Genomic DNA, 13,462 nt, shown 5'->3' with positions numbered 1-13,462 from the left:
CCTCCATATTATGGGAGATGTTTTACATTTTTAGTTTTTTAATATTTATTTTTGAATTTTATTTTATTTTATTGTAAGAAATTTAATAATGTAATTACGGTTTGATGATGAAAAAGTTTCACAAATAAATGATATGTTATAATCCGTTTAAAAGCGATATGGATTCGGTGACCTGTGACCCGCTTATTTTCTTACTATAAAATTGTTTCTTAATTATAAATAATATATTTAAAAAAAATCGGATATTAAATTTTAGTATATACCTATTTTATGGATTTTCATATCAAATATTTGGTAAGATTAAATTTTAATTTAATGAGATGTTATAACCCGTTTAAGAGCTATCTAGGTTTGGTGAGACCCATACCCGTGAATTCGGGTCAAATGCATGAGAAACCTCTATTAACAAATAAAACAATCTAGTTTTTTTTAACGGGTGTTGAATGAGAAAAAAATAGGGTAAAACATGGGATTTGTGGCAATTTTGTTTTTATAAAAGAATATCATAATTGATAAACTGCAAAAAAAAAAATTAGGATTATTAAAATCCAAATTTTTTTTGTTTTAAGAAAAATAGGAAAAAAACTTAAGCTAAAAAGATATTTTTCATTCTAACTTAATTTTTGAATTCACGTTTCGCTGAATCTTGTAATGTGGAATTGTTATTATTATTGTTATTACTAGGTTTTATCCTCCATATTATGGGAGATGTTTTACATTTTTAGTTTTTGAATTTTATTTTATTTTATTGTAAGAAGTTTAATAATGTAATTACGGTTTGATGATGAAAAAGTTTCACAAATAAATGATATGTTATAATCCGTTTAAAAGCGATATGGATTCGGTGACCTGTGACCCGCTTATTTTCTTACTATAAAATTGTTTCTTAATTATAAATAATATATTTAAAAAAAATCGTATATTAAATTTTAGTATATACCTATTTTATGGATTTTCATATCAAATATTTGGTAAGATTAAATTTTAATTTAATGAGATGTTATAACCCGTTTAAGAGCTATCTAGGTTTGGTGAGACCCATACCCGTGAATTCGGGTCAAATGCATGAGAAACCTCTATTTACAAATAAAACAATCTAGTTACTTGAGAGAATTTAAGGAGTAACCAGAGAGCTTTAAAAGGTTTCGTTTATATATATTATAGATATAGATTATTATTATTAATTGGTCAAAAAAGAATTATCCAATATATTAAAGCAAACATTGCTGCTATAGTAAAGTAAAGACTTTGACATTTTCAGTCCCTCAAGTTTTATATTGTTTTAAGTTAATCTTCTAAAGTTTTAAACTATATTAGTTTGATCCCTAATATTATCTTTTTTTAAACTTTGTTTACTTTGCAATTTACTCCCTCAAAGTTTTCAAGGTTTTAATGGTTAACATACTATGTTTTTAATTCTTTTGGTATGTAATTATGAAATGTTTATTTTAATCTATACCACGATGTTAAAACGGAGGTGTAATCGTAATAGTATATAAGTTTGGTTGAAAACGGAGTTGTGTTCATAATACTATAATAGAGTGTTTTTTATATCGTAAGTTATATACCAATTGTCAGTTCTACATTGATACCGTAATGAACCGTATTGACCAAGTTCTTTTGATATTTAGATAAACTCTTTTCTTTTTATTGTGTCAAAGTAATAGTCGTTATGATGTATTTGTATATCCGCGTTTAAAATATATGGGTTCCCGCGTAACGCAAACACACCAGTTTAGTTTAAAAGTATACTAGTCATTCGTACATGCAATATTAGTTGGGCTAAAGTTAGATTCAACAGTTTCGGTCCGGCCCAATAACCCTTGAGAGATGGCGGGAAACCCCTGTCTATTTCCCCGCCAAAATGCGTTAGATACATAAAGCCATCCACACAACAATTGAAATCACATCAATTTGTCTTCCAGCTTGAGAGCAAGATGGACGGCGCCTACTTCATCGACGAGCAAGCCGCCAGCGTCGAAAACCACTTCTTAGATTTCCTCAGAAGGTACTCAGTCTCAGACTCTGTTATTAATGAATTAGGGTGGGTTAGTAATAATGCTTTCATTGTTACAGCTTCAAGGTTGACCCGAGTTCCCGAGAGGCACCCTTTTACGAATCGGAGATCGCAGCCGTGAGACCCAACGAGTCCAACTCCATGTTTATCGATTTCTCCCATGTCATGACCAGAGAGTCCCTTCAGAAAGCCATTTCTGAAGACTATTTGAGGTTTGAACCCTACCTGAAGAACGCCTGTAAGCGGTTTGTGATGGGACAGAACCCCACGTTTATAACCGACGACAACCCCAATAAGGATATCAACATTGCATTTCACAATCTTCCTATCATTAAAAGGTACGCTTGTGGATAAGGCTGAGCACGGTTCGCTTATTAGGCGAAACCCAAACCGAAACCAAAGTAATCGGTTATTTGAATATGCAAACCGTTCGGTATTCGGTTCAGTTACTTTTCAATTATTTGTTGGCATTGCAAAAAAAAAAAATTAAAAATGAAAATGCATACTTTGTTTAAGTACCAAAGTCCACGTGTATATACGTGGAACTATGAATGAATACTAAGTTGCTAAATAGAGTTTAAAAATTTTAAAGCATCAAAAGTTTAGTCTCTCTTCATTCATCATCTTATTTATTTAGCTTAAAAGTTTAGTCCATTCCTCATCATCTTGATAATCTTTATCATCGTTAATCGTTTCGGTTTTTTAAAAATGGATAACCGAATCGAAACCGAAATTTTTCTGTTTTTCAAAAAAACAAAAAATTAACATTCGGTTAATGCTTCGGTGTGGTTTTTTCGATTAATTCAGTTTCGATTCGGTCAATTCAGTTTTCTGCTCACCCCTACTTGTGGATTACGGATAAATAAAAGAAAACAAAATTTATTTTTTAATATATATTTTGGTTTACAGATTGAGAGAGTTGAGTACTTCTGAGATAGGTAGGCTAGTATCAGTAACAGGTGTGGTGACCAGAACAAGTGAGGTTAGGCCTGAACTCATCCAAGGCACTTTCAAGTGCTTAGAATGTGGGACCATTGTTAAAAATGTTGAGCAGCAGTACAAGTACACTGAGGTATGAATGCTGCTTTTGTTGGATAAAATTGATTTATTTGTTTACTGATTGTCATATAATATGCAGCCTTTGATATGCATGAATGCTACATGCTCAAAGAAAGGAAGGTGGACACTTTTGAGACAAGAAAGCAAGTTTGCAGATTGGCAGAGGGTTAGAATGCAGGAAACATCAAAAGAAATACCCGCAGGATCGTTACCGAGGTCGTTGGATGTTATTCTGCGCCATGATATTGTTGAGCAGGCTCGAGCCGGTGACACGTATGCTATTCAATCTAATTTCTAATTTGATGCTTATCATTTAATATGTTAACTAAAATAACTTTTGCAGGGTCATTTTTACCGGCACTGTGGTTGTGATACCTGATATTTTGGCATTGGCGGCTCCGGGAGAAAGAGCAGAGGTTCGCAGAGAAGGTGGTCAAAGTCAACGCTCAGGCGCTGGCAGTGTTCAAGAAGGTGTTAAAGGTCTTCGTGCGTTGGGAGTTAGAGATCTTTCTTATAAGCTTGCGTTTATCGCAAACTCAGTGCAGGTCTTTGGTTTAACTCTTTCTATCGTGTTAATTTTGAAGCAAACTTGAGAGTTTATTATGTTGTCAAATGACACAAAATGCATATTCAGGATTCGTACTTCTCTGATAAATATGTGTGTGTCCATTTTTAAGCTGTCATTGAATTTGTTGAATGGATTGTAATTATGGACTTTTATGCAGATCTGTGACGGTAGAAGGGATTCTGACATTAGGAACAGGAAGAGAGATGCTGAGGATGATGACATTCAGCAGTTCACGGTTGGTGTTCCCTTACCTTTAAGGGTGCAAATGAACCAAGCTGGCTCTTGAGCTATTCGTGATTGGCTCATCAAAAGCTCAAATCAAGCCGAGCTCAAGACTTTGAAATTAGCTTGTTTAATAAACGAGCCCAGGAGCTTAAACGAGCAACGAGCCTGGGCTTCACTTATCACGCTGGCTTGGGAGCTTAAACGAGCCTATTATATATATAACATTTATTATGTGTGTAAAATATTTTCTATATATAAAATTTGATAAAAAAAACTGAATATAAATAATAAACGAGCCAAGCTCGAGCTTGAAAATACGATTCAGAAGCCAAGCTTGAGCTTTAGAAAAAGAGCTTGATGCAAGCCAAGCTTGGGCTCGTCTAGGCTTGTTTGCACTCCTAAAATAATGTGAGTTGTAATACTAATAACATTAGTTTCATACTACCTAAAAGAACATGTTAGTTCTAAAGCGTGTTTTTTCATCATGGATATTATGCTTGTAGTCTCAGAATATTCTTTGAACGGGTGGGTTCAATAAAAACTTGTAATCAACATGCTTATCATGTATTTCATTTATTATTGTAGCCTGAGGAGAAAGCTGAGGTTAATGCAATGAGAAACACCCCCGAATTTTTCAATGAGCTTGTTAACAGTATTGCTCCTGCTGTTTATGGTCATCAAGACATCAAGCGTGCAATCTTACTTATGCTTTTGGGTGGGGTTCACAAGTTTACTCATGAAGGAATCAATCTTCGAGGCGACATCAATGTCTGCATTGTTGGCGATCCCAGTTGTGCGAAATCTCAGTTTCTCAAGTACACAACAACTTTAGTTCCTAGATCTGTTTACACATCTGGAAAATCTTCATCTGCTGCTGGATTGACTGCCACTGTTGCAAAAGAGCCTGAAACCGGAGAGTTTTGTATAGAGGTACATTCTTCTGTTAAAGTTCTTGAATCTTTAAAGATGGCATTTTGACCCAAAAAAATCCATTTTTGGAGATTTTGCTTCAAACCCATGAAAAAAATTGGATCTTTAATTGCCTACGTGATATATAACAAACACCGAAACATGATGTTAAGGTATAAGATAAAAGAACAGAATATTAGCATCATTAAACAGTAATATATTATCGTATTAAAGAAAAGTAATCAGAAGCATGACCTTATTGCCTACGTGATATATAACAAACACCAAAACATGATGTTAGGTATAAAAGAACAGAATATTAGCATCATTAAACAGTAATATATTATCATATTCAAGAAAAGTAATCAGAAGCACGTCCTTAATTCAAACTCATGAAAAAAATCGGATCGTTAGTCGCCTATGTGATATATAAAAAAACAGTTGAACATGAATTTAGGATATATGAACAAAAACAGAAACAAGATTAAAAAAGAACAGTTCTTTTTCATGTACCTTGAAATATGCTAAATCGGAGTAATCTCATGTCAACGAAAGATGTATTGTGCATCTGACTATCCAGATCTTTCAGAGATATTTTTTACATTTTCTATGTTTCTGGTTTCAGGCTGGTGCACTAATGCTTGCTGACAATGGTGTTTGTTGCATTGATGAGTTTGACAAAATGGATGTAAAAGATCAGGTAAGAAGTTATCTCACTGTTTGATATATGCAATATCTTAATGTTATTATTATTAATTATTATCTTTAAAGGTTGCAATACATGAAGCAATGGAACAACAAACAATAAGTATTACAAAAGCAGGAATACAAGCAACATTAAACGCCAGAACATCAATTTTGGCTGCTGCGAATCCCACTGGAGGCCGTTATGATAAATCCAAACCGTTGAAGGTAACATTATATTTTGATTTGTTATATTTATATGTTATAATGTATTGCAATGTGTTAACGAAGTTCGAAATAATACTGCAGTACAATGTTGCTCTTCCACCAGCCATTCTTTCACGGTTTGACTTGGTCTACGTTATGATTGATGACCCTGATGACACAACAGATTATAATATTGCTAATCACATTGTTGATGTGCATAAAAAAGGCGATGTTGCGGTTTCTAAAATGTTCACAACTGCACAATTGAAGCGTTACATTGCATACGCCAAGACCAAAAAGCCAAAGGTTCATTTTGCTTTTCTTTCATGACATTTTACAAATAAATATATTAGCTGAAAATGGAACCTCTGAATGCAGCTAACTGCAGATGCTAGAAAACTTTTGGTGGATTCTTATGTTAATCTGCGTAGAGGTGATACAGCACCGGGAAGTAGAGTTGCATATCGCATGACAGTTAGACAGTTGGAGGCATTAATCAGACTGTCAGAAGCAATTGCCAGGTGTCACCTAGATGATGAGGTATCTTCTGTATGTCTACTTTAATAGAAAAGTATCTTGGATGCCATGTGGCATAATTCTACGCTTCCACAATCTATTTTTCCAGCCCAAATTTCCCCTTTGACTTTTTTTTCAAAAAGTTACTAAAATTTTCTTACTTTTTTCCATTCTATTATGAAACAAACAGATAACCATTATATATTATTTTGCAGTCTATATATATATATTAATTTGGTTGTAATTATTAACTATCTTTATTATTTAGAACTTTTATACAAACCAAGTCTTTTAAATATTATGGCTCTTATATAATTAGTATTAATTGGTGTACATATACAGTTATATGCAAGTTTAATCATATCTTAACTCAATATATTGTCTTATAATTATTAAATCCTTATTACCAAGTATATAATATATGCATTTATTCAACCCGTGTAATACACAACTTATAACATGCTCATGATAAATTTGGTCAATTGTGTTTTGCGTTTCAGGTTCACCCACGTCATGTTAAACTAGCAACGCAACTGCTAAAAACGTCAATAATCAGGCATGTTTTAACGTTGATAGTTGTAAAATGGTTGAATAGTTAAATAGTCTACTGCACAAACCAAATGTCACTAATTATGTATACGAACCTGCAGTGTCGAGTCAACCGAAATTGATTTGACCGAGTTTCAAGAAGATGTTCCAGAAGATGGTGAAAATGGAGAAAATGATGAAGCTATGCCAGATGCTGACGCGACCAATGAGCATCCAAACGAAAATGGTAAACCTATGGATATTATAATTAAAATTTTATTAAAATTATTTTTAATTCCTTTTGTTATGATTTTAAAGTGGACACTTGTTTTTCTTTTTCAGTAAACGCAGAAGCGAAGAAACTGGTTATAACAGATGAATACTTTCAGATGGTGACTCAAGCCCTTGTGATGCGTCTTAGACAGCACGAGGAAACAGTTGCGCGTGAAGGTATGCAGCATTGTTGTTTATGTTAGTTATAAGCATGATGAGCTCTAGAATATTAGACGCGAGTTGATGTATATATATTTTGTTGTTTTTCAGGGAGCGGGCTAGCTGGAATGAGGCAAAGGGATTTGATACAGTGGTATGTGGATCAGCAGAATGCAAAGGAAAAATACACATCCGTAAAAGAGGCGAAGGCGGAAATCACCAAGATTAAAGCTATAATAGAGGTAAAAGAAATTGTTTGTAACCTGTTTACATACAAATGGGTTGATTGCAGGGTTGTTCATTGGTTCGCGTTTGGATTTTATCCAGTCTTAAACTTAAACCAAAACCGAATAAGATAAGCGTGTCATCGAGCCGAATAAGAATTAGGTTTGGTTTTGGTTATAAGAACCGACTAAACTGAATTTAACCGAATTGATTTTTAATCCTGTAAAATCATTTTTTAAAATAATTTAGTTTATTTGTTATTATAATCTACAAGTAATATATAAAGATAAGTTAATTTGGTCTAGTTTTCTACTTGAATTTATTTTTGTATACAGATAAGTAAATTTGGTATAACTCTTTGTTAAGTAACTAATTTTTTTATTTGAAGTATTGTACAAAGATTAATACTTGTCTAGTACTGGATATATCATGTATGATATTTCTTAAAAAATGTTGATATTCGGTTAATCGGTTAATACAGGTTATTCAGTTATAACCGAATTCAAAATTTGCATAACCGAAAACAAAGATATTCAGTTATTTGACTCATTTTGTGTCGTGATTCGACCTCTTATTTTAGTCATAATTAACAAGTTAATCGTTTTTTTAACGTAAGCGTGCTTTGTGAGGGATGCAGAGTTTGGTAAAAAGGGAAGGGCATTTAATCGTGGTGGACGAGGAGGAAGCGGGACAAGAGGATGATGATGGAAATGGAAGACGGTCTGCTCGGAACAACAGGATTCTTGCAGTGGCACCCAACTATGTTATTGGTTGATTAAGTTTGATGGATACTAATTGTTTGGTAGGTTAAGAAACTAGACACTGTGAAGCCTGTGATGAATGCTATATGCAGTTATCTGTTGTGATGGAACTTATAAATGTTTTCTACTTTTAGTATTATTATTGTTAATGCTATTGTTGATGCACCTTTTTCACTAGGAAAAAGGATTTTGTTTCATAGTCTTTTGAAAGGAGTTCATTGTTTTGTTGAAAACTGTCAAATGAAAAAGCCCAATAAAAATGATGTGATACACTGTTTTGCTAAGCGCGATGCGACAAAGGACATAGTCATGGGTGTTCATGGTTTGTTTGAAACCTTAACTCGTTCAAACCAGTAACCAACATTTGACATTAAACACGCACAACTAACACCGGCTCTCGTAACTGTCACTGATTACTCGTGTGAGGCGCTTGGTCATGTGTGTTACGTGGCGCTGGACACACGTTTATTAACCGCAAGAGTGTGTAAACTACTTCAAGACCGTAATTGATGTCTGAACATGTGTAACCGGTCTGAAAATCATATTGAAAGCTGAAATGTATGATAATTTTGAAACATCCTTTTTTTAACCAACACGTTCTAACCGAAGACCCCGTTCGACCCGTACCTCTTCCGACAAGAACTAAATTAACCCTTTTTGGTATTAACCAGTTTTGACCCTAACCTGTGATGACCCAAACTCATGTTGACCCATTACCCGAACCCACCCTACTAGACCTATTTGTCGCTCATAACTGGTAATTACGTAACATGTTAAAGTACTTTGTTGGACACGAGTTTATCAACCACACAATGTGTCAACTACTTCACGCTTGTAACCCGGTTGTAAAAATCCCGACTAGGCTACGATTAATACTCGATTATCGCTAGTCCATACCCCATCGCTTAATTGTTGATAAATTGCTATTTGGTCAAGCTCGGTCAAAATTGAAACTTTTATATATAAAATTTGGTATATAATTGTTTTTTTCGAAAACTACATGTAAATTTCAATTCGATTAAAACCTATTAATCCCGATTAATTGCTAGTATCTACCCCACTGCCCCCGATTAGCGCCTATCGAGTTCTACAACACTGCGCGTAACTAACTTCTCAACGCACGCAATCGGTCTGAAAACCATATTGAAAAGCTGAAATGCATCATAATTTTGGAACTCCCTTTTTTAACCAACATGTTTTAACCCGCAAACCGTTCAGACCCGACCTTTTTCGACCCCAACCTCTTCCAACCCAAACAAAGTTAACCCTTTTTCGTATTAAGCTGTTCCAATCCTGAACAGTTATGACACGAATCCCTGTTGGCCCGTTACCCGAACCCACCCTACCAGACTCGTTTTTCGCTCATTACTGGTAATCATGTAACATGTTAAACTACTTTGTTGGATGCACGTTCATCGACCACCAGAATGTGTAAACTACTTCGCGCGTGTAAATGACGTCTGAACGCACGTAACCGATCTGAAAACCAGATTGAAAAGCTGAAATGCATAATAATTTTGAAAAATCATTTTTTGAACCGACATGTTCTAACCCGAAAATCTTGCTAACCCGACCCATTTCGACCTGAACCTCTTCCGATTCGAACTAAATTAACTCTTTTTGGTATTAACCTGTCCAACCCTAACCTAATATGACCCAAACCCGTTTTGACCCATTACCCAAAGCCACCCCTACCAGACCCGTTTGTTGCTCATAACTGGTAATCAAGTAACATGTTAATTTTTTAAAATTAAAAACTATAACAATATCACACTGAAGTTAAAAATAAAAAGAATAAAATTCTCGTTTCTATGTTATAACCTGTTTTAAAAAATATCAATATATGAAAAAAATTATGGGTGCTTGAAAACCGTGAGGGTAGTTGGAATAAAATTTGTGTGTGGGGGGGAGGGGGCAAAATTTAATTATTGTTTAATGAAAAATTCAATAATAAAAATTCCATCTTTTTACAGTTGGCCGATAACAATCCCACCTGAGAATATTCTTGCCACCAATCCCACAGTTTACACTATTTTTTCTCATTGGATAGGTATAGAAAGAAAAGTTTTTATTAGAATTTCAAACTAATGTTCTAGGACTTTTGTTCGGCATGATGATACGAGCTAAGTAAAAAGTCTGAAACGGTACTCCAAACATAGGCCGGCCTGAATAATTGGAAGTTTAAACACCCGAATTGAAGCATCGTTTCATCGTTTGGAGCACCGTTCGAGGTAAGTTTTACATTAATCGATTTGTATTCCCTTTTCGAACAAATGCCGTAAAACATCATATTGATATTTTGTAACCGGTAATCATGTAACATGTTAATTTTTTAAAATTAAAAACTATAACAATATCACACTGAAGTTAAAGAGAATAAAATTCTCGTTTTTATGTTATAATCTGTTTTAAAAAATATCAATATATGAAAAAAAAGTATGGGTGCTTGAAAATCGTGAGGTAGTTGGAATAAAATTGGGTGGGGGTGGGGGGGGGGGGGTTAATTATTTGTTTAATGGAAAATTTGATAATAAAAAATTATGTTAATTTTGTATCATGGCTGACCATTGGTATCAGCCACGGGAAGATCAGAAAATTTCTGGATCAAGGAACGTATACCATAACATTTGGTATCACGTCCTTGTTGATCCAGAAAAATTTGGTCTTCCACTCATGAGCACTCCGCGGAGGCTCAGTGCCTATCGCCTTCTTGGAAACGGCGCAGCTGAACCAGCTCCCGCGTACTTGGAGCTTGTAGATAGCACAAAAACGCTCCACAGAAGGAGTCTCCCTCAATGACCTGCAGCAGAACTCAAAATGTCGCTGTCGCATAAGTCCAAAAGGATGCATCTGGGATATGCGGATCCCAGTTGCAGTAAGAAAATCACTCAAAAACTTTGTTATTGGCAGCCTGAAGTTTCCGGTGGTGAAATATTCCCCGTACAAGGCAATATTGCCTGACGGAGCTCCGGCCTCCACTTCGGCACCAATCCGTAGAGATTGACAATGTATTGAAAGTCTCCCTCTCTCCAGTTGATCTGGTTATTCTTGACGATAGACGGTGAACTTTCTCTTTTCCAACCAGCCATTAAAGCAGTAGTGAATATCACACAGCGAGCTATTGTGTAATAGAAAAGAAGCAGAAGGAGAAATAGATGTTTATCAGAAATTTTTGCAAGTAGAATGACAAAGGAAACGCTCACCCTCTTTTATACTCATCGCAATTAATGTGATATGAAGAGGAACAGCTCACCATAACATCATCGTCCAATCAGAAAGTGACACGTTAGACGGGAACTGAAAAAAACGAAATGATTTTGAATCAGCCGCCTAAAAATACGTGCAGACATCTCAAAAGTCACCCCTGAAAGACTCAGATGGAAACCGTCAAATCTCAAGACATGAAACAGTAACCCTAGTCTAGAAAAACTGTGAACATCCGCGGATCAACAACTCAACTCACGCCAAAGAACAAAGAGCAGCAAGTCCATAATTCCACCCGCGACATCACATTACGGAAGAAATAATGGATTGGGGGGGGGGGGACTTATAGATGTAGGGTAGTAAACTACCCATGCATCAAGAGACACGTCTCGCGGGTCTCCAACTCAACCCGCGGATTATCATTGAGCATCCGCGAAAGGAACCCGCGGACCACATAAACTATTATACCTTTTTCAAAACAAATCTGTTTTCGCTAAAATTTACATCGATTTGTTCACCGAACACCCGCCCCGTGATGTTGGTGTTGCCCAACGGCAAAGTTTTTGTGGAGAATTTACCGTTCAAAACACCGCTCAAATCATCTTCCTTTTTTATTTTCTATATAAATATTGTACAATATAAATAGGGATTAAGAATGCTTGAGAAATCGGAGATACAGGTGGAGAAGAAAGTGGTTAAATAGTTAAAATTTATTTTAATATTTTATTACTAAGAATGCCATGAAACGGTTTCAATTACAATTTTATTTTAATATTTAAATTGTAAGACCTTTCGCATCAAGGCCATTCATAGCTTATGTGGAGGAAATTTGTGAGAATAATGGAAAATACAGGTGTTGTGGAGGTTGATGTGGAGGCCATCCATCCTTAAAGATCCTTCATCAAGGATGGTGGTTTGTGGGTCATCCATGTTGGTGATATGAAAATTATGAGGTTGTTGTAGGAAGAATGAATGTGATATTGTTGTAGGTAAAAGTGTTTGTGAAAAAAATAAATAGAAAGTTGACGTGGCACGCTGACTAGGCTGTTTGTAGAGAAAATTACTCTGAACTGATGCGGACGGTCTAATGTATTTTATTTTTTCATAATTATTTAAGTATGTTAAATAGTTTTTAGTTAATAACTTGTTTTTGTTAATTTTCTTAAAAGAACTAATATATAGGTTTGTATAATTTTTTTTAACACATCGATGTAAATTTTAACGAAAACATATTTGTTTTGAAAAATGTATTTTTTTTGTCTCGTAAACGATTTTGACACGTGTATGGACGGATAAGTTTGATGAAATATATTTACGTTTTCAGCTAACCTAGTGCTCGACAACGATGGCTACTCGAAATGTAATTTTATTAATGTTAATTCTTAATTTTAGTCTTTTTATTAATTTTAGTTGTAATTGTAATTTTATTTCTATTTAATTATTAATTCTAGTTATATATATATTATTATTTTATTTGAAAAAGAAGGCAAGAGATGGTATTGTAAATTGGAAGGCAAAACGACATGTAAACCCTTTAGTGTAAGGAAAAAAACTGGATGGGAACGGTTGGCCGTTGAAATGGACCCATCGATCTTTTGGGAAATGGTTTTGTTGTCCACGTAAGATCGACGTGTGGCAGGAAGTGGGGGCCACCACGAGGTAAGTCCTACGTTTGGTGACCAAGTCTACATTATCCTCGTCGGCGATGACGGTGAGACCCAAGCCGCTGATGGGATGGATGAAGATCCTACTCTGCACCACGTGTACTTTCCTCAAAAATATCATCCAAATATTTCAATAATATAATAATAATTGCCACATTTTAAATATAACTTCAAGGCTCATGTTGTATTATTAGATTAATTTATACGTTTGATGACTTTTAAATGTAGTCTGAAAAAGTTTCTACCAATACTTTTGCAAGATGCAAACATTGTAATAATCTGGAGGCGGTGGCATTTTGCTACATAAGCGGAAGTGATGTTTATTATGTAATTATACTATGATTCAAGAAACAATTATACTTGTAAATTTATATAGTATAATTAAATTACATTATTTGTTTCTTAACTTATAGTGTAATCAGGCTATACTTTTATTACCAAAATGCAATCGCATGAAACTTTC

The 13,462-nt window shown here is 34.7% G+C and overlaps 1 protein-coding gene across 1 annotated transcript; it reads left to right on the top strand.

The window, feature by feature from the left end:
• Positions 1 to 1,931: 1,931 nt before the first annotated feature.
• On the top strand, positions 1,932 to 8,273 carry LOC143570392 (DNA replication licensing factor MCM6-like). Its single transcript, XM_077056053.1, has 16 exons — positions 1,932 to 2,008; positions 2,077 to 2,355; positions 2,927 to 3,089; positions 3,156 to 3,349; positions 3,420 to 3,621; positions 3,802 to 3,879; positions 4,455 to 4,799; positions 5,404 to 5,478; positions 5,550 to 5,690; positions 5,772 to 5,975; positions 6,048 to 6,209; positions 6,686 to 6,741; positions 6,836 to 6,960; positions 7,056 to 7,163; positions 7,257 to 7,387; positions 8,008 to 8,273. The coding sequence occupies exons 1-16, from the start codon at positions 1,938 to 1,940 to the stop codon at positions 8,143 to 8,145; spliced, it is 2,472 nt and encodes an 823-aa protein (XP_076912168.1). The 5' UTR covers positions 1,932 to 1,937; the 3' UTR covers positions 8,146 to 8,273.
• Positions 8,274 to 13,462: the final 5,189 nt, after the last annotated feature.

Source organism: Bidens hawaiensis, unplaced genomic scaffold (assembly GCF_021521415.1).
Source record: "Bidens hawaiensis isolate Kalapana, Puna unplaced genomic scaffold, B.hawaiensis_p1.1 tig00001269_1, whole genome shotgun sequence".
Classification (NCBI taxonomy): domain Eukaryota; kingdom Viridiplantae; phylum Streptophyta; class Magnoliopsida; order Asterales; family Asteraceae; genus Bidens; species Bidens hawaiensis.
The sequence above is the reverse complement of the archived record's forward strand: the minus strand, read 5'-3'. Positions and strand labels throughout refer to the sequence as shown.